The sequence below is a fragment of the Octopus sinensis genome, linkage group LG17 (assembly GCF_006345805.1).
Source record: "Octopus sinensis linkage group LG17, ASM634580v1, whole genome shotgun sequence".
In the NCBI taxonomy this organism is placed as follows: Eukaryota; Metazoa; Mollusca; class Cephalopoda; order Octopoda; family Octopodidae; genus Octopus; species Octopus sinensis.
In genome coordinates, this window is record NC_043013.1 from 15,311,843 (window position 1) to 15,336,584 (window position 24,742).

Below are 24,742 nucleotides of genomic sequence, written 5' to 3' on the forward strand. Positions count from 1 at the left end.
CTTGTTATCCACTGATGTTACCAATAGTTGAATACAAAAATAACTTTTCTTAGATTATATTCCTTCTTAGCGTTCTTTTTGTATGTTTGTGTACAGCAGATATTTTCTTAGTTCACTCTGAATTTAACTAATTTTGGATCACCTTGAAAATATTGTATCATCATCGTTTAACGTCCATTTTCCATGCTAGCATGGGTTGGATGGTTCATCTGGGGTCTGAGAAGCCAGGAGGCTGCACCAGGCTCCAGTCTGATCTGGCAGTGTTTCTACAGCGGGATGCCCTTCCTAACACCAACCACTCTGTGAGTGTAGTGGGTGCTTTTTATGTGCCAGGGGAGGCTGGCAATGGCCACGATCAGTTGGTAGTTTTTACGTGCCACCGGCATGGAAGCCATTCAAGGCGGTGCTGGCGTCAGCTACATACATATGGTGCTTTTTACGTGCCACTGACACAGATGCCAGGGCAGGCTGGCAACAGCCACGATCGGTTGATGCTTTTTACGTGCCATCGGCACGGAAGCCAGTCAAGGCAGTACTGGCATCAGCCACATACGGATGGTGCATTTTACATGCCACCGACACAGGTATTGACATATATTTTTAGATATATTGATTTGAAAGATATTTTCTGTATCTAAATATGTTGATACAACAGGAACAACTATAAGGCTTTGTATGGTGAATCCAACAATTAAAGATGTGATTTTCTCTATCCAAATTTTTGTTGTCTAATACACTGAATTTCTTGAAATTCTTCTTAATGACATTCGGCTCTACCTGTCATACAGGAGGAATTACCTTGAATGCATATTCTGCTTGCATTTATTGGCATCTGATTGTTTGATATATATATTTATTTATTTAATACCCATAGAGGGGACAAACAAGGACAGACAAAGGGATTAAGTCAATTACATCAACCCAGTGTGAAACTGGTACTTTATTTATCGACCCCGAGAGGATGAAAGGCAAAGTCGACCTCGGCGAAATTTGAACTCAGAACGTAACGACAGACGAAATACCGCTAAGCATTTCGCCCGGCGTGCTAATGTTTCTGCCAGCTCGCCGCCTTCTGATTGTTTGATATAGTTAACCAAATTCATTTAAAATTGAGTGATTTATTGATATTTATCTGGATTTTTTAACCCCTTTTTCTCTTTTTATATGTGTGTGTGTGTGTGTTAAAAAGAAAGAATTAGTAACATACAGATGGACACATAGGTAGCTAGAGAAAGTGAGTAGTGAGAGAGAGAGAGAAGTAGAAGAAAGTGGTAGATAGATAGATGGACAGATCAGAAGAAGAGACTGTTTATGGAATATTAGTTGTGTCACCAGAAACTAGATTGATATCGATGTCTGGAGAAATGGAGAATGAGCTCCTGTTTTTGAAACATTGGGCAGAACATAACAGAATCAGCATTGGTATTGGTCCTTTAGGTGTCTGTGTTTTCAGTCCCTGGAATGAATAAATTTTTAAGTTATAAAACCTGACAAACCATTATGGTGTTTTAGTAAAAAAAAAAACCCAAACAAACAAAAAAAAAACACATCTTTTTATTCTTTGACTGGTTTCAGTTGTTAAGTATTGGCCAAGAGGTAGCTTACTAAATTCAATATCACTGACTCTAATGCATATTTCAGCATGGCATTAATTCCATCAATTTCTGTGTATTTGATGAGTAACTTTTTACAAGAATACACAAACATGTCCATGTCTTAAAGCTTATTCCAATTTTTCTGAAAAATGCTGCTCTAAAAGACATGGTTTCACCTTGACATGCTGTTTTCTGGATATATTATTATTATTATTATTATTATTAACTTGTAATTAAATAACCCTTTTCCCCTTGTGCCAAAATTTGAAATCATCATCATATAATGTCTGTTTTTCATGCTGGCATGAATTGGATGGTTTGACATCATCATCATCATCATCATTATTATTATTACCAAGGCAGTGAGCTAGCAGAAATGTTAGCATGCTGGGCAAAATGCTTAGTGGTTTTTCGCCCTTTGCTACATTCTGAGATCAAATTCCACTAAGGTCAACTTTGCCTTTCATCCTTTTGGGGGGGTCGATAAATTAAGTACCAGTCAAGTACTGGGGTCAATGTGATTGACTTTCCCTATTCCCCAAAATTTCAGACCTTGTGCCTATAATAGAAAGGATTATTATTATTATCATTATTATTATTATTATTATTGTTATTATTATTATTGTTATCAGTTTTAGTTCTAGTGTTAAGTACTGAGATGTGAATCAAGCTGGAAGAGTTCGGTTTTGCTACATGACTCAACAGCCTAGGACATCAGGCAAGATTTGGGCAATTACAGTGTCAAAGAATAAAGGAATTTCATTCCAAGACTTCTAATTTACTGAATAAGTTACATTATGAAAATTAAGATGGAAAATTCCAATAAAGATGTACCTTCTTTGCATTAAAAAATGTAGCACATTTAAAATGGATATTCAAATGGAAACCTTTGCATATAACACAATGGTTGCCTTTTTCAAGAATCTGCTGGACTTCCTTTCTTTCTTTCATTGAGCTCCACTGCAATGGATAACTAGCAAGAGAAGAAACAATACATTTAAGTTATTTGGGACTATAGTGCTTCTGAATTGGTCAACTATGCAAAATATGTATAGGTGCAGGTGGAACTACAGGCACAAGTGTAGCTATAGGCACAGGTGCTGCTGTATGGTTAAAAAATATGCTTCCCAACCACATGGTTCTGGATTCAGTACCATGGCGTGATACCTTAGGCAAATATCTTCTTCTATAGCCTTCGGCCAACCAAGACCTTGTGAATGGATTGGATTTGGTAGACAGAAACTGATGTCCATCAAGTATGTATATGTGTGTATGTGTGTGTGTATATATATATATATAGATAGATAGATAGATAGATATAGATATATATAAATGGCAATTTCTGTCTGTCTGTTACCATCTTAGTGCCTAAACCAGCAAACCAATGTTCACAAAACTTTGTGCCTTATAATATAACACACTCACCGGTAAAATTTCCAGTTTTTTCTTATTTTTATTTTCCTAAAATTTTCGCTGCATCTTGTAACCTTTTCAATAGTTTTAAGGTTGCAAGATGCAACAAAAATTTTAGGAAAATAAAGATAAGAAAAATATAGAAATTTTACCGGTGAGTGTGTTATATTATAAGGCACAAAAAGAAAATGACTTTCCCCAGATGACTGATGGTATATATACATATATATATATATATATACTATGCTTTGATCTTAGCTAAAAGGTTGACACATACATAAATACACACACACACACATACGTAGATACTAAAATTTTGGTAGTGGGGATAAGTGCTGGTGTTTGCCAGGCCAAGAATCACTGGTATAGTGTATCCTGAATTGTAAACAAATGAGACTTTCATGTTATCTTGCAACCAATTTACACCCAAACTAGAAAAGTTGACATGTGGATGACCTAAAGTTCTATCATGCTGGTTGGAATTAGTTCTCTCTTCTCTAAAATTTTTTTGTGCTTTGCTGTCAGTATCAAAAACATTATTTTTGTCTTTGAGATATACTTACTGTCTTTTCATCTCATTCATGAAAAATCTCACAACCAATTCCTGCAAGAAAAATATTCTTGTATTTAACCAAAAATTTCTAAAGATATATTGACATTTATCAAATTATTTCTGAAGAAATGTTGGGTGCTTAACAGACCCTTTCTGAAGACATATTAATACTTATCTAACATTTCTAAAGATATACTGACATCTATCAGACCGTTTCTAAAGATACACTTGCATTCATCAAAGTGCAGGTGAGACCCATAATGATGTATTATTCTCCCATCTGAAACAGTTTGGCTGCTGTGACATACACAGATATTTTAAGGCTGTTTAACAGACTGGTATAAAGTCACTTACAATCACACTTAAGCCTCTGACCAACAAGTGCTCTGTCTTTTATCTCTGCCTTTTCTACTTTACAATAATAGCTTCTGCTCAGAACTGGTTTGGCTCATGTCACTTCCTTACTGGTATTTCTACCCCACTTGCCTTCTCACTTCTCACCTCTCATAACCCTTGTTATGTCCAAGTCCCCCCCAGACCTCATACTAACCAAGTAATCACTATGCATAGTCTTTCTATCCAAGAATGTCGGCTCTTTGAAACTTTCTCCTGTTCATGTCTTTCCCACAAATGTTGAATTGTAAATGTTCAAGAAGAACGTTAATAACATCAATCTTATTTTTGAATGGCCTACAAAAAGCCAATTGGTGTTCAGACCAAAGCAAATAAAAAAACAAAAAACAAACAAAACCCAATCAGACATATAATACATCTTGGACTAAGCTATCATTCCTTTCTGCTTTGTCATACAAGTTGTGGTGTTCATTTCCAATCTTCAATGAAAGTATATCTGATCATGGTAAAATATTATCTTGTTTGAAAACAGGTGAAGGTTGATGACAGGAAGAACATACAGCTATGGAAAATCTGCAACAAGGCTTTGGTGAGCCAAGGGCTATAGTAGATGGCATTTACCCAAAGTACCAAGCAGTGGAACTGAATGCAAAACCATGTGGTTAGGAAGTAAACTGAGCAAACTTATGTCCATTGTCTTGTATAGTGATTTTTTCCTTTTTTTAAGGTGATAGTGACTTGAAAGCGACCTGGCTACTATTACTGGCTGAGCAACTATATAGAGATTGCCTTCTATGGCTCACCTACACATCATCATCATCATCATCATCATCATCATTTAACGTCTGCTTTCCATGCTAGTAGGGGTTGGACGTTTTGACTGAGGACTGGCGAACCAGATGGCTGCGCCAGGCTTCAATCTGATTGGGCAAAGTTTCTATGGCTGGATGCCCTTCCTAATGCCAACCACTCTTAGAGTGTAGTGGGTGCTTTTAAAGTGCCACCGGCATGAGGGTCAGTCAGGCGGTAGAAAAAGAGACATGAGAAGTAATTTAAATGAGGTAAAGCAAACCAGCTTCACTCAGGAATTGAAACCTCACCACCCAATATACTGATATTGGAAATAAAGATGGCTAAAAAACGTACTTTCAGTGGGAAGATGTCTTCGTCTCGGTATGAAGGATTTAAATCTGATTGTAGAAGTGGATTACATTCATAGTGAAACCTCTTCAAATGTAACTTGTCAAACTGCAAAATATGAGAGTGAAATACTGTTGATTAAAGGATTGTATGATCATTTAGAGCCAAATCATCATCATCATCACCCCCACTTTCATTTCAATCATCATCATCATCATCATCATCATCACCCCCACTTTCATTTCAATCATCATCATCATCATCATCATCATCACCCCCACTTTCATTTCAATCATCATCATTGTTATCCTTATCATAGTTTTAATATCCACTTTTCAATGCTTGCTTGAGTCGGACAAAATTTACTGAGGTAGATTTTCAGCAGTTGGATAAACTTCCTCTTGTTCAATTCTGGTTTTCCATGAAAAACATATCTGGCCATGGAGAAATGGCGAGCTGGCAGAAATGTTAGCACGCCGGGCGAAATGCGTAGCCGTATTTCGTCTGCCGTTACGTCCTGAGTTCAAATTCCGCCGCGGTCGACTTTGCCTTTCATCCTTTCGGGGTTGATAAATTAAGTACCAGTTACGCACTGGGGTCGATGTAATCGACTTAATCCCTTTGTCTGTCCTTCTTTATCCCCTCTGTGTTTAGCCCCTTGTGGGTAGTAAAGAAATAAGAAATATTACCTTGCTTGGAAACAGGTGAGGCTTGGTAGTTAAATGAATGGCATTTAACTATAGAAAATCTGCTTCAATACACTTCATTCGAGCCATCAAACATGAAAAAGTGGACATTAAATGAAATGATGATGATGAATAACACCCAGTCTTCCTCAAAACACCTTTCTTGGGTCTACACATACATCTACAGATGAGGTTAATATAAATGGTAAATATTGACTAACAGAAGCCCTATAAAAATTCTTAAAATACTGTTGGTATCAATGGATATATTTTTCTGTGGACAGTAAAGGTCAATTTCTTTTCCCAATGAGTTTCTGTCTAGTTCAGATTTTATAAAAGTCTAAAAAGGGGAATTTATGATCTGCTCCTGCAGGTACGAAGGGGTGTTGAAAAGTTCCTGACTTTAAGGGTATCAAGAAAGGCCTGGTTTGAGGCCCAAACTTCTGAGTTCTCTTAAAGAGCTTAGAAAAACTGAAGAACAACTGCAATAAGCATGTGAATTTGAGATGGGAATGTGTTGAGGAAAATCATAATTAACTGATCCTCCTGTATTTTCTTGTACCCAAAGCCAAAAACTTTTCAGCACTCCCTTGCACATAGTCAGATATCTTGAAATGGTTGTAGGTACCTGACCATGGATTGCTTATTACATTTAAGTTAATAGATCTCATTGGTAATTCACCAAACCATTAAATAACAACTGGTTTCAGTGAAACACACTTCTCCCCTGCTTAATTTAATTAAGTACTCAGTTATGCTCTGGGATATCAAAAAAGTATCAAGACTACAAAATAGTTTGTTACCTCAACAGGGAAGATGTTCAGATTATTTGAAGCAACATCAAGAACGGTCAACTGAATGCATTTAGATATACTCTGCAAATATAAAGAGGATAATTTGATATATAACAATGAAATATAGGCATCAGATAATTTAGTATGTGTGTGTGTGTGTGTGTGTGTGTGTATGTGTGTGTGTATACATATATCTTTATAAGTATTAGAAGAAATAAGGTACTCAGAAATCTGGATGGTTTTATATTTACAGATTTTTATTAATATGTCACATGTTTTTATAAATCATATATTAGCACTTGCATCCACTCTAGTGGATTCGTCAGATACTATAAAAAGAGACAAATCTCCTGAAAAAATTCAATCTAACAAATCTACAATTCAATCTGACAAAAAAATGTCCGTTTTCCATGCTAGCATGGGTTGGACGGTTCAACCGCGGTCTGAGAAGCCAGGAGGCTGCATCAGGTTCCAGTCTGATCTGGCATAGTTTCTACAGCTGGATGCCCTTCCTAACGCCAACCACTCCTTGAGTGTAGTGGGTGCTTTTTACGTTCCACCAGCACAGGGGACAAGGAAAGCTGGCAAACGGCACCACCACCACCACCACCAACAACAACAACTAAGGAGCAGCAAAGTTGTATTGAAGAAGATGGCTTTATACCAATGTAATTAACATAATCAATGTCATTAATTAAATAGCTAAATTTTCTAAAAACGATGGTAATATCAATGTATTTGATTTTACATCAGGAATAGTTTCTTATAGAAATAGGCAATAACATAAAGAATGACGTAATGTAATCTGTGTGTTTAATTAGCAGGAGAATGACAAAATTTGGTAGAGCATTGGAACAAATAACTTGTAGTGTTTAGTTACTTTTCTTGATAATCTGGTTTCAAATCCTTCCCACATCAATTTTACCTCTGATTCTGCTGACGGTAATAAAGCAATTCATTGGAGATAAAATAAGGACTGGAAGTTGCTTGAAGTGGTGCCCCAGCATGACCGTGAACCAGTGAGTGTTACCAGTAAAAGAATGATAAAAAAAGAATACCCCCCATCTCTAACCCTCCGTTTTGCTCCCCCGACACTCTCATTACGGCCTTCTTGCTCCTGATCCACTGTCCATTTCCTCTCCTGCTCCTTGAGGGTTTGCTATGGTAACCCATCACAACCATCTTATCTTCTTCCCAGCTACTCATGCACACCCTTATATCATACAGGATAGCCATGTGTTCTCTCTGTAGTAAGTTACCTCTTCTTGTTCCTGGCATAAAGCCACCTTTACCTACTTCTCAAATACTCTTCCTTCTTAACTGAGAGGGATTTTCCCTTTTTTTTGTTCTTTCCTGTCATCCAAGCTACCTGACAACCTCACTAGTACCGGCGGTATGAAAAAAGCACCCAGTACACTCTGTCAAATGGTTGGAACGTGGAAGGGCATCCAACTGTAGAAACCATGCCAACACTGACACTGGAGCATACTGCAGCCTGGTGGTTCACCAGCTCCTGTCAAACTGCCAAATCTATCCCAACATGGAAAATAGACATTAAATGATGATAATGACGACAATGATGAATAAGACAGAATTTTGGTAGTTACTTTTGGCAATTCCTCTAAATGATTCCTATGGATGTAAAGTTCGTTGAGGTTTTGGAGTGAACCTAGATTCTCTGGAAATGTCACAAGACTGTTGTATCCAACATGTAACACCTCCAACTGTTGCAACTGACAAAGCTCTTCTGGAAGTCCAGTTAAATGGTTGTGCTCGGCACTGAAGTATTTTAAATTGATTAACCTGTAAAATAGATAAAAACAAAACAAAATAAAACAAAATGAGCAACACTTGCTGTTGTTGTTGTTGTCTAGCCCCTGGTCAGCTCTGACTGATCTGATCAAAAGTATTCCAAACATGACCATCACAACTGTATGCTTCATTTAAGGTGGTAGGTATGATTTGAGGGAAGGCGGTGAGCTGGCAGAAACGTTAGCATGCCGGGCGAAATGCTTAATGGTATTTTGTCTGCTGCTACGTTCTGAGTTCAAATTCTGCCATGGTCGACTTTGCCTTTCATCCTTTCAGGGTCGATTAAATAAGTACCAGTTACACACTGGGGTCGATATAATCGACTTAATCCGTTTGTCTGTCCTTGTTTGACCTCTCTGTGTTTAGCTCCTTGTGGGTAGTAAAGAAATAGGTATGATTTGAGGGCGATTTGGCTACTATATGTAGCAGACCACATGATGATTTTTATCATCTGACTTTTCTTTTTGTTAGGTGGATGGGGGAGCGCAGTTTGGAATTCCTCCTCTTTATCCTCATCCTCTTCCTTCTCCTAACCTTGGCATAAAGCCAGAAGAAATGCCACCAAACATTAATGGTGCTTTTCGCCATTGTGTCTGAAATATAAAGGTTATTAATGGTATCCTTTTTTCTGTATTGTAAGAAGCTCTCTGTCTCTACCATTTTTACTTCATTACACCGCTTCCAGCAAGCTGCAACACTCTTCTTCTAAACCTATGTTTATTTTACCCACTTTCCAAACATTTTCCTTGTTTTATCAAAAGAACTTTACAAAATTAATTCCTACTACTTGTTATATCTCATTTCACTTGAAAATGTCCCTAATATTAGTTTTATCTTCAGGTTTGCATTCTTAAAATTCTTCTTGTGAAATCATTTGTCAATTCATTTAGTTGTTAGAATGTATTTAGCTTACAAAATACCAGATTATTTTCATGAGCACATCTCATACATATCTCTATATATCACAGACATCTTTCTGTATAGCACCTGCATAGCTTATCGTATCACATACACTTCTCAGTATATCACATACATAAATCCGTATCTCATAAATATATCTCCATATCACATACACATCTCTGTATATCGCAGACATTTCTACATATAATGCATGTGTATATCTTCAAAAGTCTTAAATATATTACCAAGTCACCTAGATATCTCTTGAAATTTTATAAATATTTTTTCGTATCACAGATATTTAAGCATATTACATACATGCACGCATGCACATTTCAGAGCACTTCAGAAATCCTTTCATTTTACATAGCTTTCAATATCTCATCTATTTTTGCTGAGTCTCTCAGAGACAATGACAAGTGACCATAACTTTAGGCAAATTTCTGTGCTTGAATATACATGTCAAGCTAAGTGAATCTATGGTTGTAACCATGGCGGTAACACATAAAAGGAACCCGTGTGCTGGTGACATGTAAAAGATACCCTGTACACTCTGTAGAATGGTTGGTGTTAGGAAGGGTATCCAAACATAAAAGTCAAGTCAAAACAGACAAATGGAGGACGCTGCAACCCTTCAGCTTAACAGCTTAGGTCAAATAACCCATGACAGCATGGAAAAACAGGTGTTAAATGATGATTATGATGATGATGATATTTCTGTATATCACATAGACATCTTTAGTAGTAGTTAGTTTTATCACGAGCCACAGTAATCATCAGTGGAGGCATGTGGCCTAGTGTCAACATCATGATCGTAAGATTGTGGTTTCGATTCCTGGACCGGGCAACGCGTTATGTTCTTGAGTAAAACACTTTAATTTACATTGCTCCAGTCTACTCAACTGGCAAAAATGAGTAACGCTGCAATGGACTGGCAACTGGGGAACACATACCCCATTGAAACCAGGAAACCAGGTCCATGAGCCTGGCTAGGCTTTAAAGGGCGCATTAATTTATTTTACAGTCATCATCAGGCTGGTTACCCAGTTTCTCTGCAGTATGAGTGACTAAGACCACATTACTGCCTCTGAAGAAGACGTTGGTCCACCACAGAGATATTCATTTGCAGTTGAGTGGATTGCAAGCAATGTGAAATGATCTGTTTTGCTCAAGGTCACAATGCACTGCCTGGTTCAGGAATTGAAACCATAATCTTGTGGTCATGAGTGCAACACCCTATCCACTTGACCATCGGCCTTTACATATACGCTTTACTCTTTTACTTGTTTCAGTCAGTTGACTGTGGCCATGCTGGAGCACCGTCTTTAGTTGAGCAAATCGACCCTAGGACTTATTCTTTGTAAGCCTAGTACTTATTCTATCGATCTCTTTTTGCCAAACCGCTAAGTTATGGGGATGTAAACACACCACCATCGGTTGTCAAGCGATGTTGGGGAGGACAAACACAGACACACAAACATATACACGCACATGCATATATATATATATACACATATATACGACGGTCTTCTTTCAGTTTCCGTCTGCCAAATCCACTCACAAGGCTTTGATCGGCCCGAGGCTATAGTAGAAGACACGTGCCCAAGGTATCACGCAGTGGGACTGAACTTGGAACCATGTGGTTGGTAAGCAAGCTACTTACCACACAGCCACTCCTACGCCTAAATTTTTCATATCACTTAAATATTTCTGGATATCATATACACATCTTGCTCTCTCTCTCTCTCACACACACACACATATCACCACATGTTACTCTGATGTCTTGCATTATCACACAGCCATCTTTCTATCTCATATATTTATATCACATATCGAGAGCTCTCCAAGTTAAATAAATATCTTTTTAATTAATTTTTTTTTTTTTAGTATACCAACAATTCATGGTTATGATATCAGTGATAAATACAATTCTCACTTACCCACCAATTTCAGCTGGGATTCTGTGAAGTTCATTCTTGTTAAGATTCAGCACAGTTAAGGATTTTAGTCCTCCTGGAAGCAAACACTTGTTGAAATATAATGTATCTATCATCAAAGTGTGTGTGTATTGATGTTTGTTTTTATGTTCATTTATAACAAAATAATTTTATAATAATCTGAAGAGCTACTCCATACTTTGTTGAGTACAAATTTGGATCTTTTCGGTTTGACCGGTAGTTTTTAAAAATAATTTCCACGTAACTAAATACTTTTAAACTTCGTATACTGGTAGAATGTTTTTATAAAACATCTTTTTCTCTTGGCTTTATTGAGAAAATTCTATAGTTTGTAAGATATTTGTTGTTTTTTTCTTCAATTTCTGCAATTTCAACCAATCAATGACATCTATTGAGGTGAAAACATTCTGTGCCGTATGAATACGTCCCTCGTTTAAGAAACAGATTGGGTTTGTTTACATTTCCGAAGAAAAAAAGATACCCTTCCCCCCACCCCTAACCCTAACTCGAACCTTAATCCTAAAACAGATTGAAATGGAATAGATTGATACTAGGGTCATAATTATGGGTGACAATTTCATATGACACCGCTAGAAAAAACTGCTGGTCAAACTGAAAAGATCCCAAATTTAATATTCTTAACAAGAATAATATTGACAGTGACTTTGAAGTTACTGCTAGCCCTCGTTGGACTGTGATGCATGAAGTTAATCTTGGATTTATATAGTCTCTGTTGAGGTTCAGTTGAATGGCAATTAGACTGTAGGATGGGTTGTAATGGAGACTTGTTGCGAAGAAACTTTTATTGATTAGATTTAGGGTTATGTTATTGTTCAGAATTTATTCCTGCATGTAGAACTTTGAAAAACAGGTGTGTATATTTATGTGTGTCAGCTTCAGGTTATAGGATTGTGTTTTTAGTGGTTCACAAAAATGAAGTAGGTAGGTAGAGGAAGATTTTGGCCAGCAGTATTTATTTTTGATTTTATTGGATTTGATATTTTAGTATGGTAATGTAAAGGTCAAAGTTCAAAGTTTAATCCAGCATTTAATTATATTTCAGCTTTGTTGTAATGGAATTTTTAAGGATTCACAAAAGAATGTAAGTAGGTGGTATGTTTTAGTTGGTCAGTAAGTTTCTTTACTTGTTTTTTATGTTATTTAGACTGTAGTGGGAATATTCAGTAGTCAGATCACTACACCAGATGTTATGGTTTTCAAGAATAATACCCACATAATATAAAAAATTCTAACCAATCCCAACTTCACCTAGAAGTGGATCTAACAACAATTCCATCCTTTTGTGCCTTTCTCTTGGAGCCTATCCAGTACTATAAATTCAGCACATCTTGACTATTTGACAGTGAGTATTGACAGACAGCAGAGATGAGATGGCAGACAGATCGAAAACACATTTGGACAGCTGCTTACCCAAGGTGACTGCATTTAAATAATGATGAATGATGACAGCAACACCAGCATACTAGATGAATGATGACAGCAACACCAGCATACTAGATGAATGATGACAGCAACTTACCACACTTTGACTGCTGTTACAATCACACCAGGAACAATAACATTCAAACTCTCTCAATGTTTTGTCCTTCATAGTAATGACAGCATTCTTTTTGTGTATGAAAAGAATAAATATTTTGTTTATCATAAAATGCAACAGACAGTGCTCTTCTTTGTAACAAGGTATTTCCTACCTGTATTTGGAAGGTGGAGGCTATTCTGCAACCTATTATACACATATGCACCTCAACACATACATAGCAAAAAACTCACACATCCCCATTTCAATGCATCAATTCGTCCCTATATGCACACCTCCCTGCTCTCTCCTTCCAGCTTACATTCACCACATTGTAATGAAAGTACATGGCTCAGTGGTTAGAGTGTTGTGCTCACAATCATTAGGTAGTGAGTTCAATTCTCAGACTGGGCGGTGTGTTGTGTTCTTGAGCAAGGCACTTTATTTCACATTGCTCCAGATCATTCAGCTGTAGAAATGAGTTGCAACATCACTGGTGCCAAGCCGTACCAGCCTTTGCTTTACCCCTGGATAACATCAGTGGTATGGGGAGGAGAGACTGGTATACATATGTGACTGCTTGTTTTCCATAAATAAGCTTGCCTGGACTTGTGCCTTGGAGGGGAACTTTCTAGGTGTAATCCTATAGTCATTCATAATGAAAGTGGGGTCTTTACCCTTACCCTTTGAACTGCATTCCAACTTGGTTCCTAATTCCTAGCCTGTTTTTCTCTCCTAATCTTTATTCATGTTTGTTTGTGCTGATGGCATGTAAAAAGCACCATCCGAGCATGATTGTTACCAGCATTGCCTAACTGGCACGTGAAAAAATATTCAAGTGAGGTCATTGCCAGTGCCCCTGGACTGGCTCCTGTGCAGGTGGCATGTAAAAAACACCATTTAAGCGTGGCCATTACCAGTATCACCTGACTGGCCCTCATGCCGGTGACACGTCAAAGCACCCACTTCCCTCTCGAAGTTGTTGGCATTAGGAAGGGCATCCAGCTGTAGAAACTTCACCAGATCAGATTGGAGCCTGGTGCAGCCATCTGGTTTGCCAGTCCTCAGTCAAATCAGCCAACCCATGCTAGCAGACGTTAAACAATGATGATGATGATGATGATGAAAGACTAGTGTCCAAACTGTCAAAGCTCTTTCCCTTTCTTTTAAGTGTTAAACTAATATGACATTTGATAAACTTGTCTCTCACACATTGTTTTCTTTCCTTTTGTATTTATTGCTTTCATAATCACACACACACACATTCATGATAATACTCCAATTGCACCAAAATATTCGGGGATACTTACCGAATATTCCTGGAGGTAAATTTTTTATTTTATTTCTGTATGCTAGTACCTTCTTTAGATTTGGAAGATGTTGAATTTGGACTGGTAGAATCTGGAACTCATTGCCAGCAATATCTAGTAATTGTAGCTGTAGGATAGCAGAAAAATAAGCAAAATCATAAAAAAAGACAAACATATATTCAAAATTTTGGAGTCTGGTTTAAATATTTATTATCATCATCATCATTATTATTATTATTATTATTATTATTGTTATAATAATAATAATAATCATTGTTTAATGTCTGCTTTCCATGCTAGCATGGGTTGGATGGTTTGACTGTGGGCTGGCGAACCAGATGGTTGCACCAGGCTCCAATCTGTTCTGGCAGAGTTTCTACAGCTGGTTGCCCTTCCTAACACCAACTTCTCTGAGAGTGTAGTGGGGGCTTTTACGTGCCACCAGCATGAGGATAAGAACAACAACAACAACAATGATAATAATGATTTCATTTATTTGCTACAAGGGTCTTATGAAGAGAAGCTGATACAGGAGTTTCCATGTCTGTTTCTCTGGTTACATCTCACTTTTTAAAAATGGAAGGACATTTCTCATTCTTAATCATCATCATCATCATTACCACTACCACTATTTAACATGCTGGAATGGGTCGGACAGTTTGATAGGAGCTGGCCAGCCAGGGAGCTGTCCAGACTCCAGTTGTCAGTTGTACCATGGTTTCTATGGCTGGATGCCTTTCCTAACGCCAACTACTTTACAGAGAGTGCTGGGTGCTTTTTGTGTGCCACTAGCACAGGTATATTTACATCGTACCAGCATGAGTGCATTTTATGTGATACCAGCACCTGTAAAGGACAAAACTGTATGAATGAAAATGCGAATGATCATGGCTGGTGTACCTTTCATCTTATTCCTACTCAATATGGGATAATCTGGTATTGAACAACAAAAACGATACTCATTTCTATTTCCGTAGCAGACCCCCCCCCCCGATTTTTGGAGAAATAAATATCATACAATGTGGATGACCATGCGATGTGATGCCTTAATTAGTAAAGATGTTTTAATGACTAAAGGAATGATGAAAATGCACTTAAATGTTTTGATTTCTTTTTTTTTTTTTTTCCTCTCACTTGTTTTAAGTTTCCGAAATCGTCTGGAAGTTCATTCAGTTCATTGTTTGTCAGTATAACTTTCTCTAGTTTACGTAGCTGACATATCAAATCTGGACAAATTCTCAAATGTTTTTGTGACAAATCAAGTGTTGTACTACGGCTATTTAAGATACGTCCAATTATTGGAGTCACCATTTTGACGCTTTTATGTCTCCGTGGCAATGGTGTGAGGTTTGAGAAACTAATTGTTTTCGTATTTATTAAGTAGCGTGAAGGAGAAAAATATAAGAAACCAATAGAAAAGAAATATAAATTTTGATCAAGATCATTAATTTTTTATTACATTTAAACATCGCCAAATATGATTTTAAGATTTCAAGTGTTTTTCGTAACGAAAGTAAAAAGACGAAAGTAACACTAGCTTTATTAGCGGTGTTTATAACTTCTGAAGACAGAGAAAAACAACATGGCGCTATGTCGTTGTTTGAAATGTTTTTGTTTCCACTTTTAGACAGAAAACGCTTCAGAAAATTGAAAGTAGAGGTTTGAAAATTATATTTATTTGTATTTACATTGTTGCTGCCCAAAATGACTTGATATTCACCGTCTGATATAACCGTGTAATCAAATTTTTGTATACAAACATCGTGGAACGCCGCTTATTAGGAACTCAGAACTCCCGGCAATCCCGGGTTTGCTGTTCAGATATTGTGTACTCAGTCCATTAAAGTTGCTAATGACCTTGGGGAAAGTGTGAACGTCACAACGTTCCTTTTTACCAATCTGTTTTAGAAATTATTAGACAAAAAGAGTAATTTTTAAAAACTAGTGTACTTGACGAACCATTGACCGATCAAGTTCTCGATTCGCATTTATCCTCTGAAGATGGCTAATCTTAGCTTCATAGACGACGAATCTATTCATCGTTTGGAAGGCAGCACTGAAAAAGTTGGGGGCTTGGTTGTGATGAAGAAAAGCCCTTCTTCCATTGACAGTTCGTTCAAGTTTCAAAAACCAGGTGTATCCCTCTTGGGACTCGACCGACTGGCTGCCCAAAAGCGTAAAGTCCACGACCACGGAGATACAGAAGAATCAAAAGAGAAGGGTTCCAAAGGAAATATTGAAGAAATAAGATCGAAATCTCATAAAGACAGGTATGTCTTACTGGTTCTTTGTATTTATGTAGACAGAAATTCTGTGTTTGTAAGTTTGGGTGATGGAATCATCAACTTTCTACCATTCTGCAAACGGGTTGATTAATGAGTAAGTCTCAGTGTGGTGCCTCAACCGGCTACAAATAGCAACCAAATTTTCTATGAAATATACTTTTTCGCCTTACCCCCCCCCCACACACATTGGACTATGTAATTATATACTAGTTTCCAATCATTGGGTTGCAGCCTTGATGAAGTACCACTTGGCGGTGGAACTCGTCAAACAGCGACCCCAGTACTTATTTTTTAAGTCTAGTACTTATTTTATTGGTCGTTTTTTTGTCGACGTGCTAAGTTATGAGAATGTAAACAAACGATGGAGCAACATAAACAAAGATACATATAGTCACATATTTACATTTATATATACATATATACGACGGGTTTCCACACAATTTCAAATTCATTCACAAGACATTGATTGGTCTATGGCCTTAGTAGACGACATTTGCTCAATTTGCCATGTAGTAGGACTGAACTCGAAACCATTTGATTGCTAAGTGAACTTCTTAACCACATTTTCATGCCTGCACGTGTGTGAGAAATATATATACATTAATAAAGAAATTGGATGATCACAGCTGGAATGTCTTTAATCATAGATTTTGCTTGATCAAGCTGACTGAGGGCTATATGTTTTTTTTTTTTAACTGACATAGCTGTGTGGTTTTGAGTTTAGTTCTACTGCGTGACACATTGCTTTCTACTATAGCTCCAAATCAATGCCTTGGGAATGAAGATGGAAATAGTGTGGAAACCTATCATATATGTATGTATATATATATATATATATATATCATCATCATCTTTTAACATCTGCTTTCCATGCTGGTATAAGTTGGACAGTTTGACCAGAGTTGGCAAACTGCAGAGCTGCTCCGGTTCCAGTCTGATTTGGTTTAGTTTCTATGGCTGGATGTCCTTCTTGATGCCAACCACTTAACATTGTGTGCTGGATGCTTTCAACACAGCACTGACATGAGTGCTTTTACATGGTGCATGAGTGCTTTTTATGTGGCACTGGTGCAGGACTCTTGCAGGCCAATCTCCTTCACCAGGGGTGGCAGCCTTAACACTTCTGCTATGGAGGATGGGTCTTCTTGAGTATAGTAAGGTGCCAGATATCTCAGTCATTTGTCATCTTCCCTGATGTTCTGATGTCGTCCTTCAGTACTTTGTCCCATGTTTTTCTGGGTCTCCTCTTCCATGAATTCCATACACTTTGAGTGATTGGCACTTCTTTATGGAGCTGTTGACATCCATGCTCATCATGTGACCAATCCAGTGCAGTCTTCTCTCTTGCATGCTGCATCTAGTTCCTCTTATGCCTAACTTTTCTCTCATTACACTACCACTCTGTTGCATATGTACACTGCACATTCAGTAGAGCATGGGTCATGGTCTCAAGAATTTGTATTATGAAGAAAGGCTGAAGACGCTCGACCTTTATGCTCTAGAAAAACGCCACCGCCGTGGTGATCTCATTCTCACTCACAACATCATAAGTGGAAAGTGTAACCTCTCAAAAGAGCTGTTCTTCACTCCTGCTCCAGAGCGTCGGCTGCGGGGTCATTCCGAAAAGCTCTACCTGCGATGATTTCATCTCAATCGAAGGAGAGGAGCTTTCTCTGTCCGGGTTGTGGATCCGTGGAACAAGCTGCCAGACGAGATGGTGAAGATGCTGACGACCGCTTTGTTCAAAGTCTCCCTTGACCTCAAGTGGCCTGAACTCTTTACATGAACACCACCCTGTACTTAACTCCATGTCCCCCTACATGGCCTTGCTTTTTGCTTTTGAGCCAAAAAATTAACTAACTAACTAACTAACTAACATTCCTCTCTGGCCTTTGTATGTCCTTTGCATTCAGGACCTGCATCTCACCACCATGTAAAATTGCATCATGCTCCATAGTCTGCTTTGGCATAGTTTCTATGGTTTGATACTCTTCCTAATGCCAATCACTCAGCAGTGTGTACTTGGTGCTTTTTTCTTTCCTCCAGCATTAGTGAAGTTGCCATGCAGCTTGCATGACTATGAACCCTGAAGGAGTGGTTTTATGTTAAGAAATGAAGAGTAAAAGTATGAGAGAAGAGGTCATATATATATCATCATCATCATCATCATCGTTTAGCGTTCGCTTTCCATGCTAGCATGGGTTGGACGGTTCAACTGGGGTCTGGGAAGCCAGAAGGCTGCACCAGGCCCAGTCTGATCTGGCAATGTTTCTACGGCTGGATGCCCTTCCTAACGCCAACCACTCCGTGAGTGTAGTGGGTGCTTTTTACATGCCAGATGAGGCTGGCAAACCGCCACGATCTGATGGTGGCTTTTACGTGCCACCAGCACGGGGGCCAGGCGAGGCTGGCAACGGCCACGAACGGATGGTGCTTTTTACGTGCCACAAGCACGAGGCCAGTCGGGGCGGCACTGGCAACAGCCACGTTCAGATGGTTCTCTTACGTGCCACCGGCACTGGTATCACAGCTGCAATTTCCATTGATGTTGATCGATTTCGATTCTCACTTGCCTCAACAGGTCTTCACAAGTAGAGTTTTGTGTACCCAGAAGGAAAGGTATGCATAAGTGGACTGGCACATCCCGGGTTATGGTCTCACTTGTCCTGCCGGGTCTTCTCACGCATATATATATATATATATATATATATATATATATATATATGTGTGTGTGTGTGTATATATATATATATATATATATATATATATATATATATATGGTACCATGCTCGTGTTGGTGTCACATAAAAAGCACCTGTGCTGGTGCCACATGAAAATCACTGTTGCTGGTGCTATGAATGAAGCACCTTTGCTGGTGCCATGTATAAAGTACCCATGCTGCTGCCACCAGCCATAGAAATGATGCTAAAACAGACAATTGGAGTATGGAAAATGGATTTCAAAGGATGATGATGTTAGAAAGCCATCAGCTGTGATAAAGATTTACATAAGAATGTAAAACATTCCTTCTGTGCTGTTGTGGGAAAAAAAGAGTGATGTGTCTCCTGACAGACTGTTTTACAGTTTGTTGATTTTTCCTCAGGGAAGACATAACCCCATCTCTTTTCCCAGTTAATAGCATAGACTGTTCAGCTTCTATATAAAGCAGTCAGCAACTATGCTTTTGTTGTGGTGGATCGATTAATTTGCATATTTGTGCCTTGTCCAGAGGAAGGGTTATGGCCTTTATGGGCTCTCTAGACCATTGATATCAATGACATTGATGTTTGTAGTTGCAGGAAGGGAACTCCAGTTGGATGGCATTTTGGGGAAAAAGGAATGGTGAAAATGGTTAACGCAAAATTGAGAAGCAGACACAATACAAGTAATGATAGGAATAGAGAGAGATGAATGAGTCAGGGATGCTTGAGTGGAGCTGGAGAACATGGGCTACTGTATTAGTGGTAGAAAAGACAGGCAGGGGATGCAAAGGGGCTTAGTTGTTATGCTTTTTAAGTTATCTCTTGTGTTATCTGCATTGTTTGAAAACCAGGACGTGTTAAGTGCTTTCATGTTTCTCCCCAATGGTGGTTTTTTTTGTGAGAGTGTTAAAGTGTAGCCAGTGTGGAGACTTTATGTGGGTACTCTGTCTGTTAGAAATCACAGTCAAATTTCTCTCAAACAGTTTTATATGTTATTCAGACACACACACACCATAGCATGTTTATCATTATTATTTTGATGGTTTAATTAATTAATTACTATTAATATCTGACCAGACATTATCGTGCTCCAAGAGATGAGACCCCATCACATCCCGGGGGTGTCAATACTGTTGCAAAGGAAAAGATCAAAAGCCGTCATCATCGAGAGCGTGGGGTTTTTGCATCATCAAAAGACAGCAAGAAGCATAGGAGTGAAACGTCTGAGAACGAGCATCGAAGTTGGCAGCGTAAAAGCGATCGAGATAAAAGCTACAAGCACCGAGATAGAGATGAACGAGATCGAAGCAAGCATCGGGACCATCATAAAAGTTCTCGTGAGTAGAATCGGACCCTTTGATTTGTTCTTCTTTATTATCAGTGTCACCATTTAATGTCTGTTTTCTTTGCTGGCATGGGTTGAGCAGTTCACCTGGAGCTGGTAAGCCAGAGGACTGCACCAAACCCCATTGTCTGCCCTGGCTTGGTTTCTTTGGCTGGATGCACTTCCGAATGCCAACCACTTCACAGTGTGTGGGAGTTTTTTACGTAACATTGACACTAGTGATATCACCAAGTTACTCGTAAGACAAGACTCCTCAACTGAAAATGTGGGGTAGTTTTGAGGGAGGTGATAGCCATGCAGACACACATAAATAAATTTTTCAATTTCTGGCTACATTGGTCAGTTCAAAGCTATAGTAGAAGACACTTGTCCAGAGGTGTCATGCAATGGGACTGAACCTTGAGCCGCAAAGTTGGGAAGCAAGCTTCTTAATCACACAGCCATACTTGCCTCTGTAGAGAACAGTAAATATATTTAAAAAAAAATATTCAAATCAAAAATTCTGATGCTTAATTGATTTTGTTCCCGTATTTTAAATATTATGTGTTGTCCATTGTGGTTATTTCAGATAGGAGGAGAGATGACCACAGTGAGAGAAGTAGCCGAAGTGGGTCAGAATCTTCTTCAAGAGAAAATAGAAGTGTGCGAAGCAGTTCTCGTAGCTGGGAATTCTCTGAACGGGAGAGTCGACGACGGGAACGAGAATGGGAGGAAACACCACGTCGGGAACAGTCAGATGAACCTGCCACTCCGGACCTCCGACCAACTGGTGAGTGACCAAAGAATAACTTCAATTTTTCCTAGATTTTGTGTTGTCAGAGTTTGTTTGTTGTGTGAGATCTTTTGATGATGGTGCTCTGCTTATGAGGACAGAGAAATGGTAGAATCAGTAGAGCGTCAGGTTTTGGGTTTTGCAGCATTGTGTCTTTTCATGTTAATCATCATCATTTAATGTCTGTTGTCCATGCTGGCATGAGCTGGATGGTTTGACCTGGATTGGTAAACTGAGGGGCTGCACCAGATTTCAGTCTGATTTGGCATGGTTGCTAAGGCTGGATGCCAACCACTTCAGGAATGTAATGACTGCTTTTACATGGCACCGGCACAGGTACCAGTTGCACGGCACCAGTATCTGCCACAACTATAATTTCACTTGGTTTGATGGGTCTTCTACACAGCATGGCATCTTACCAAAGGTCTCAATCATTTGTCATTACCTCTGTGAAGCCCCAAATGCTTGAAAGGTGCTTTTCACGTGCCATTGGCATGGATGCTAGTTTTGTGACACCAGCATTAGCCACATTGCCTCAGTGAGGCCCAACGCTCGAAAGGTGCTGTTTATGTGCCGCCGACGCAGGTGCTAGTTACTCGACGCCAGCTTTGGCCACCTGAGTTGAAATTCCAAAAATGAGTGAATTTATGTTTTCTTCTTATAGAGTGTATATTGTTATTGTTGTTAATGATGGTTCTTTTAATTTTTGACAGACACACCATTAACGAAAGCTGCCTGGGATGATGATGATGGTGTTCCTGCCACAAAGTCTAGTTGGGATCTGGCATCTGTTGGTGGGTCACCTTACACGGATGATAGGAGTGAACGTAGTGATTCATGGGTAGACAGGGACAGAAGCAGGGCAAGTGAGTCAAGGTAAGTGTATACCAGTTTGTTTTTATCTATGTGTATTGGCATGTGTGTATGTACAGAGTGGGCCAAAAGTCATGCACAAAATAAGTTCAAAATGCTCTAGAATTGTCATTGGACATGCTTCAAATTTTCTGAAGGCACAATCGGTAAGCATGCTGTACTTATAGACAGTGCCTTCCTTGTGGTAATCACAAGTTAGAAGATATGCGGAGGAATAAAATATATGAAATAATGATGAATATACATATACTTGATCATGATGAACAAAGGGAATAATAATAATAATAATCCTTTCTGCTATAGGCACAAGGCCTGAAATTTTTGGGGAGGAGACTATTTGATTACATTAACCCCAGTGTTTCACTAGTACTTAATTTATTGACCCCGAATGGATATATATGTATTTCTTTACTGCCCACAAGGGGCTAAACATAGAAGGGACAACAAGGACAGACAAAGGGATTAAGTCGATTACATCAACCCCAGTGCGAAATTGGTACTTTATTTATCGACCCTGAAAGGATGAAAGGCAAAGTCGACCTCGGCAGAATTTGAACTCAGAATGTAATGACAGACAAAATACTGCTAAGCATTTTGCCTGGTGCACTAACGTTTCTGCCAGCTCGCCGCCTTCTAAAGGATATATATATATATACACACATGTTTTTATGTATACACATGCACACACATACACACACAGACATCTATATACATATATATTATTTTTGTCACTTTTAAACTTTTAAATATCAGATAATATTTTAATTATAACATTATTAATTGCAGGTCTTTTCAGAAAATTTCCGAAACTCCCCTTCCTACACCCACCTATAAACACAACAAGTGGATGAATGATAGAGACAGAAGGCACTCATCACGCAGAGGTAGGTTTCCCCAGCTGAGTCTCCTCGAGCGGAAGATTTTGTTTGTTAGCACTTATGTAGGATGAAAGCATCAATGTTGGTTAGACTCATAGTATTTGCTTTTACCGTATATCTTGTGTAATAAAATTATCTCCTGCTCTCTCTTGCACTCTGTTGAAGGAATTACAAAGAAAAAGAATTGTTTCCAATTTTGTGTTTCAGAGAAATTAGACATCAAATTTGAAACTGAAGAAGAGAAAAATGATTGGGAAGATGAACAGAAACGCCTTGATCGAGAATGGTATGGCATGGATGAGGGTTATGATGACGAGCACAACCCATTCTCTGGAACTTCCAATGAATACACAAAAAAGAAAGAAGAAGAAATGGAACAGAGGAAGAAGAAAAGAATGTCAGCTCGTCAGAGACAAATCAACAAGGTAAAACATATTAATGTATTTACTTCTCAAGTCCTGTGAGGCTTTGATGGGTTGGTGCTTAGCTCTGATTTTTAATGCTGCTAGGTAGATGTGGGAGATATATATATATATATTTATATACACCACAAAGTAAGTTTGGGGTTAGGAGTGCAACCCACTAAGGGATAGTATTTATCCAAATATACTGTTGGTATAATACCCAAGTTCTTAATACATAAATGTTTTTAATTGCAATGCAATTAACTTATTTATTTTATTAAATGGGTGAAGGTAAAGAAATATTTTACTGTTAATTTATAATACAAATAAGAAAATGGAGAAACAAAAGTTCATCAACTTTTGGATATTAGAATGTTGAATTATTTATTCATATATTATGATTTTTATAATTTGTATTCTTATCTTATATGTATTGAATTATGAGATATATATGTATGCTATTAAGGTTCTCATTTTGTTAAATGAATAAATAAGTCAAAATTCGAATATCCAAAAGTTGAACAAACTAAATTGTTTCTTCATTTTTTATTGGTATATATATATATATATATATATATATATATATATATATATATATATGTAATCTCCTTTGATTGGACCCCTGTCTGTCAGGAGTAACATTCTCAGAGGATCTTGTATCTATTCCTGAAAAATAATTAAATTGATGTCGTATAGAATATAACTCAGAAATCAAAAGATTGTTGTGAATTTGAACTCCTCACCTGTTAACTAATTAGTTCAATGAGCAATTTCAACTTGGCCATTTGCTGAAATAGGTAATTTTTTTCTCTAATATTATTTAGCAAGAGGTCAGCTTTGATCAAAGGTGGTCCAGTGCCTATGACCATCCCATCTTTTTGTACATAAACAACTACATCTGGTAGATGGGTGGTAGACTTATTCTATCAGCCATTTTGACATCAATGCCATAGAATTCTTGAGTGCCTTTAGTGGATCCCTTTAAGCCAGGTCTTTCATCCAAGTAGAGTTTCCTTCTTTTTTTTTCTTCCACCAGTCTCAGAGACCCTAAAGAGGGTCAGGGACCGGTGGCATAGAGTTGCTGCTGAGGGCAGCCTCTCAGTTTGCCACATACACACTCTCTCGGCCTCCAACCCTGTACAGACACATGCAGAAGATCCAAAACTGCTAACCCCATAAAAGCATCACCTGGGATGGATACCCCACCATTACTATGCTACTGTTAGGAGCCCTGTTGCCTTTTTTCTCTAAGATATTACAAAAAAAGAAATAATAATATCCAAAATATTAATTTAAGAAGGTAGGGTATGATTTGAGGAAGATTTGACTACTATTTCTAATTGTCTATGAGTCTACATAAGGCAGTGATTTTCACCCTAGGAGTCCACAAAAGTAATAGTTGGGTCCATATTCTGTATTCAAAACTTT

The 24,742-nt window shown here is 38.1% G+C and overlaps 3 protein-coding genes across 4 annotated transcripts in view; 2 read left to right on the forward strand and 1 right to left on the reverse strand.

Moving 5' to 3' along the window:
- LOC115220846 (DNA topoisomerase 2-binding protein 1-like) overlaps nucleotides 1–2,058 on the forward strand; it is a 74,938-nt gene extending 72,880 nt beyond the window's left edge. Inside the window, exons 43-44 of the transcript XR_005002627.1 lie at nucleotides 1,253–1,258; nucleotides 2,045–2,058. The gene's annotated coding sequence lies outside the window, so the exon portion shown is untranslated. The remainder of the gene's footprint in view (nucleotides 1–1,252; nucleotides 1,259–2,044) is intronic.
- Nucleotides 1,111–15,397, reverse strand: LOC115221050 (leucine-rich repeat-containing protein 69-like). Of its 2 annotated transcripts, XM_029791263.2 has the most exons (9): nucleotides 15,190–15,397; nucleotides 14,056–14,182; nucleotides 11,191–11,263; nucleotides 8,143–8,338; nucleotides 6,545–6,616; nucleotides 5,062–5,163; nucleotides 3,572–3,612; nucleotides 2,430–2,568; nucleotides 1,111–1,456 (listed from the first exon to the last, which is right to left on the reverse strand). In XM_029791263.2, the coding sequence occupies exons 1-9, from the start codon at nucleotides 15,364–15,366 to the stop codon at nucleotides 1,310–1,312; spliced, it is 1,074 nt and encodes a 357-aa protein (XP_029647123.1). In that variant the 5' UTR covers nucleotides 15,367–15,397; the 3' UTR covers nucleotides 1,111–1,309. The 2 variants fall into 2 exon arrangements, with proteins under 2 accessions (XP_029647123.1, XP_036366264.1); XM_036510371.1 differs by lacking the exon at nucleotides 2,430–2,568 and having other exon boundaries at nucleotides 1,345–1,456.
- Nucleotides 15,398–15,613: 216 nt separating this feature from the next.
- LOC115220775 (pre-mRNA-splicing factor ATP-dependent RNA helicase PRP16) overlaps nucleotides 15,614–24,742 on the forward strand; it is a 109,920-nt gene continuing 100,791 nt past the window's right edge. Inside the window, exons 1-6 of the mRNA XM_029790921.2 lie at nucleotides 15,614–16,325; nucleotides 20,120–20,379; nucleotides 20,956–21,156; nucleotides 21,873–22,035; nucleotides 22,819–22,916; nucleotides 23,118–23,335. Coding sequence (XP_029646781.1) covers nucleotides 16,057–16,325; nucleotides 20,120–20,379; nucleotides 20,956–21,156; nucleotides 21,873–22,035; nucleotides 22,819–22,916; nucleotides 23,118–23,335 — 1,209 coding nt within the window. The 5' untranslated portion in view covers nucleotides 15,614–16,056. The remainder of the gene's footprint in view (nucleotides 16,326–20,119; nucleotides 20,380–20,955; nucleotides 21,157–21,872; nucleotides 22,036–22,818; nucleotides 22,917–23,117; nucleotides 23,336–24,742) is intronic.

Coding starts and splice junctions, on each gene's coding strand:
- LOC115221050 (XM_029791263.2), bottom strand. CDS start 15,366: ATGGTGACTCCAATAATTGGACGTATCTTAAATAGCCGTAGTACAACA. Junction 8,339..11,190: donor ATCCCAGCTGAAATTGGTGG/GTAAGTGAGAAT, acceptor TCTATTTTACAG/GTTAATCAATTTAAAATACT. Junction 2,569..3,571: donor ATGAATGAGATGAAAAGACA/GTAAGTATATCT, acceptor TTCTCTTGCTAG/TTATCCATTGCAGTGGAGCT.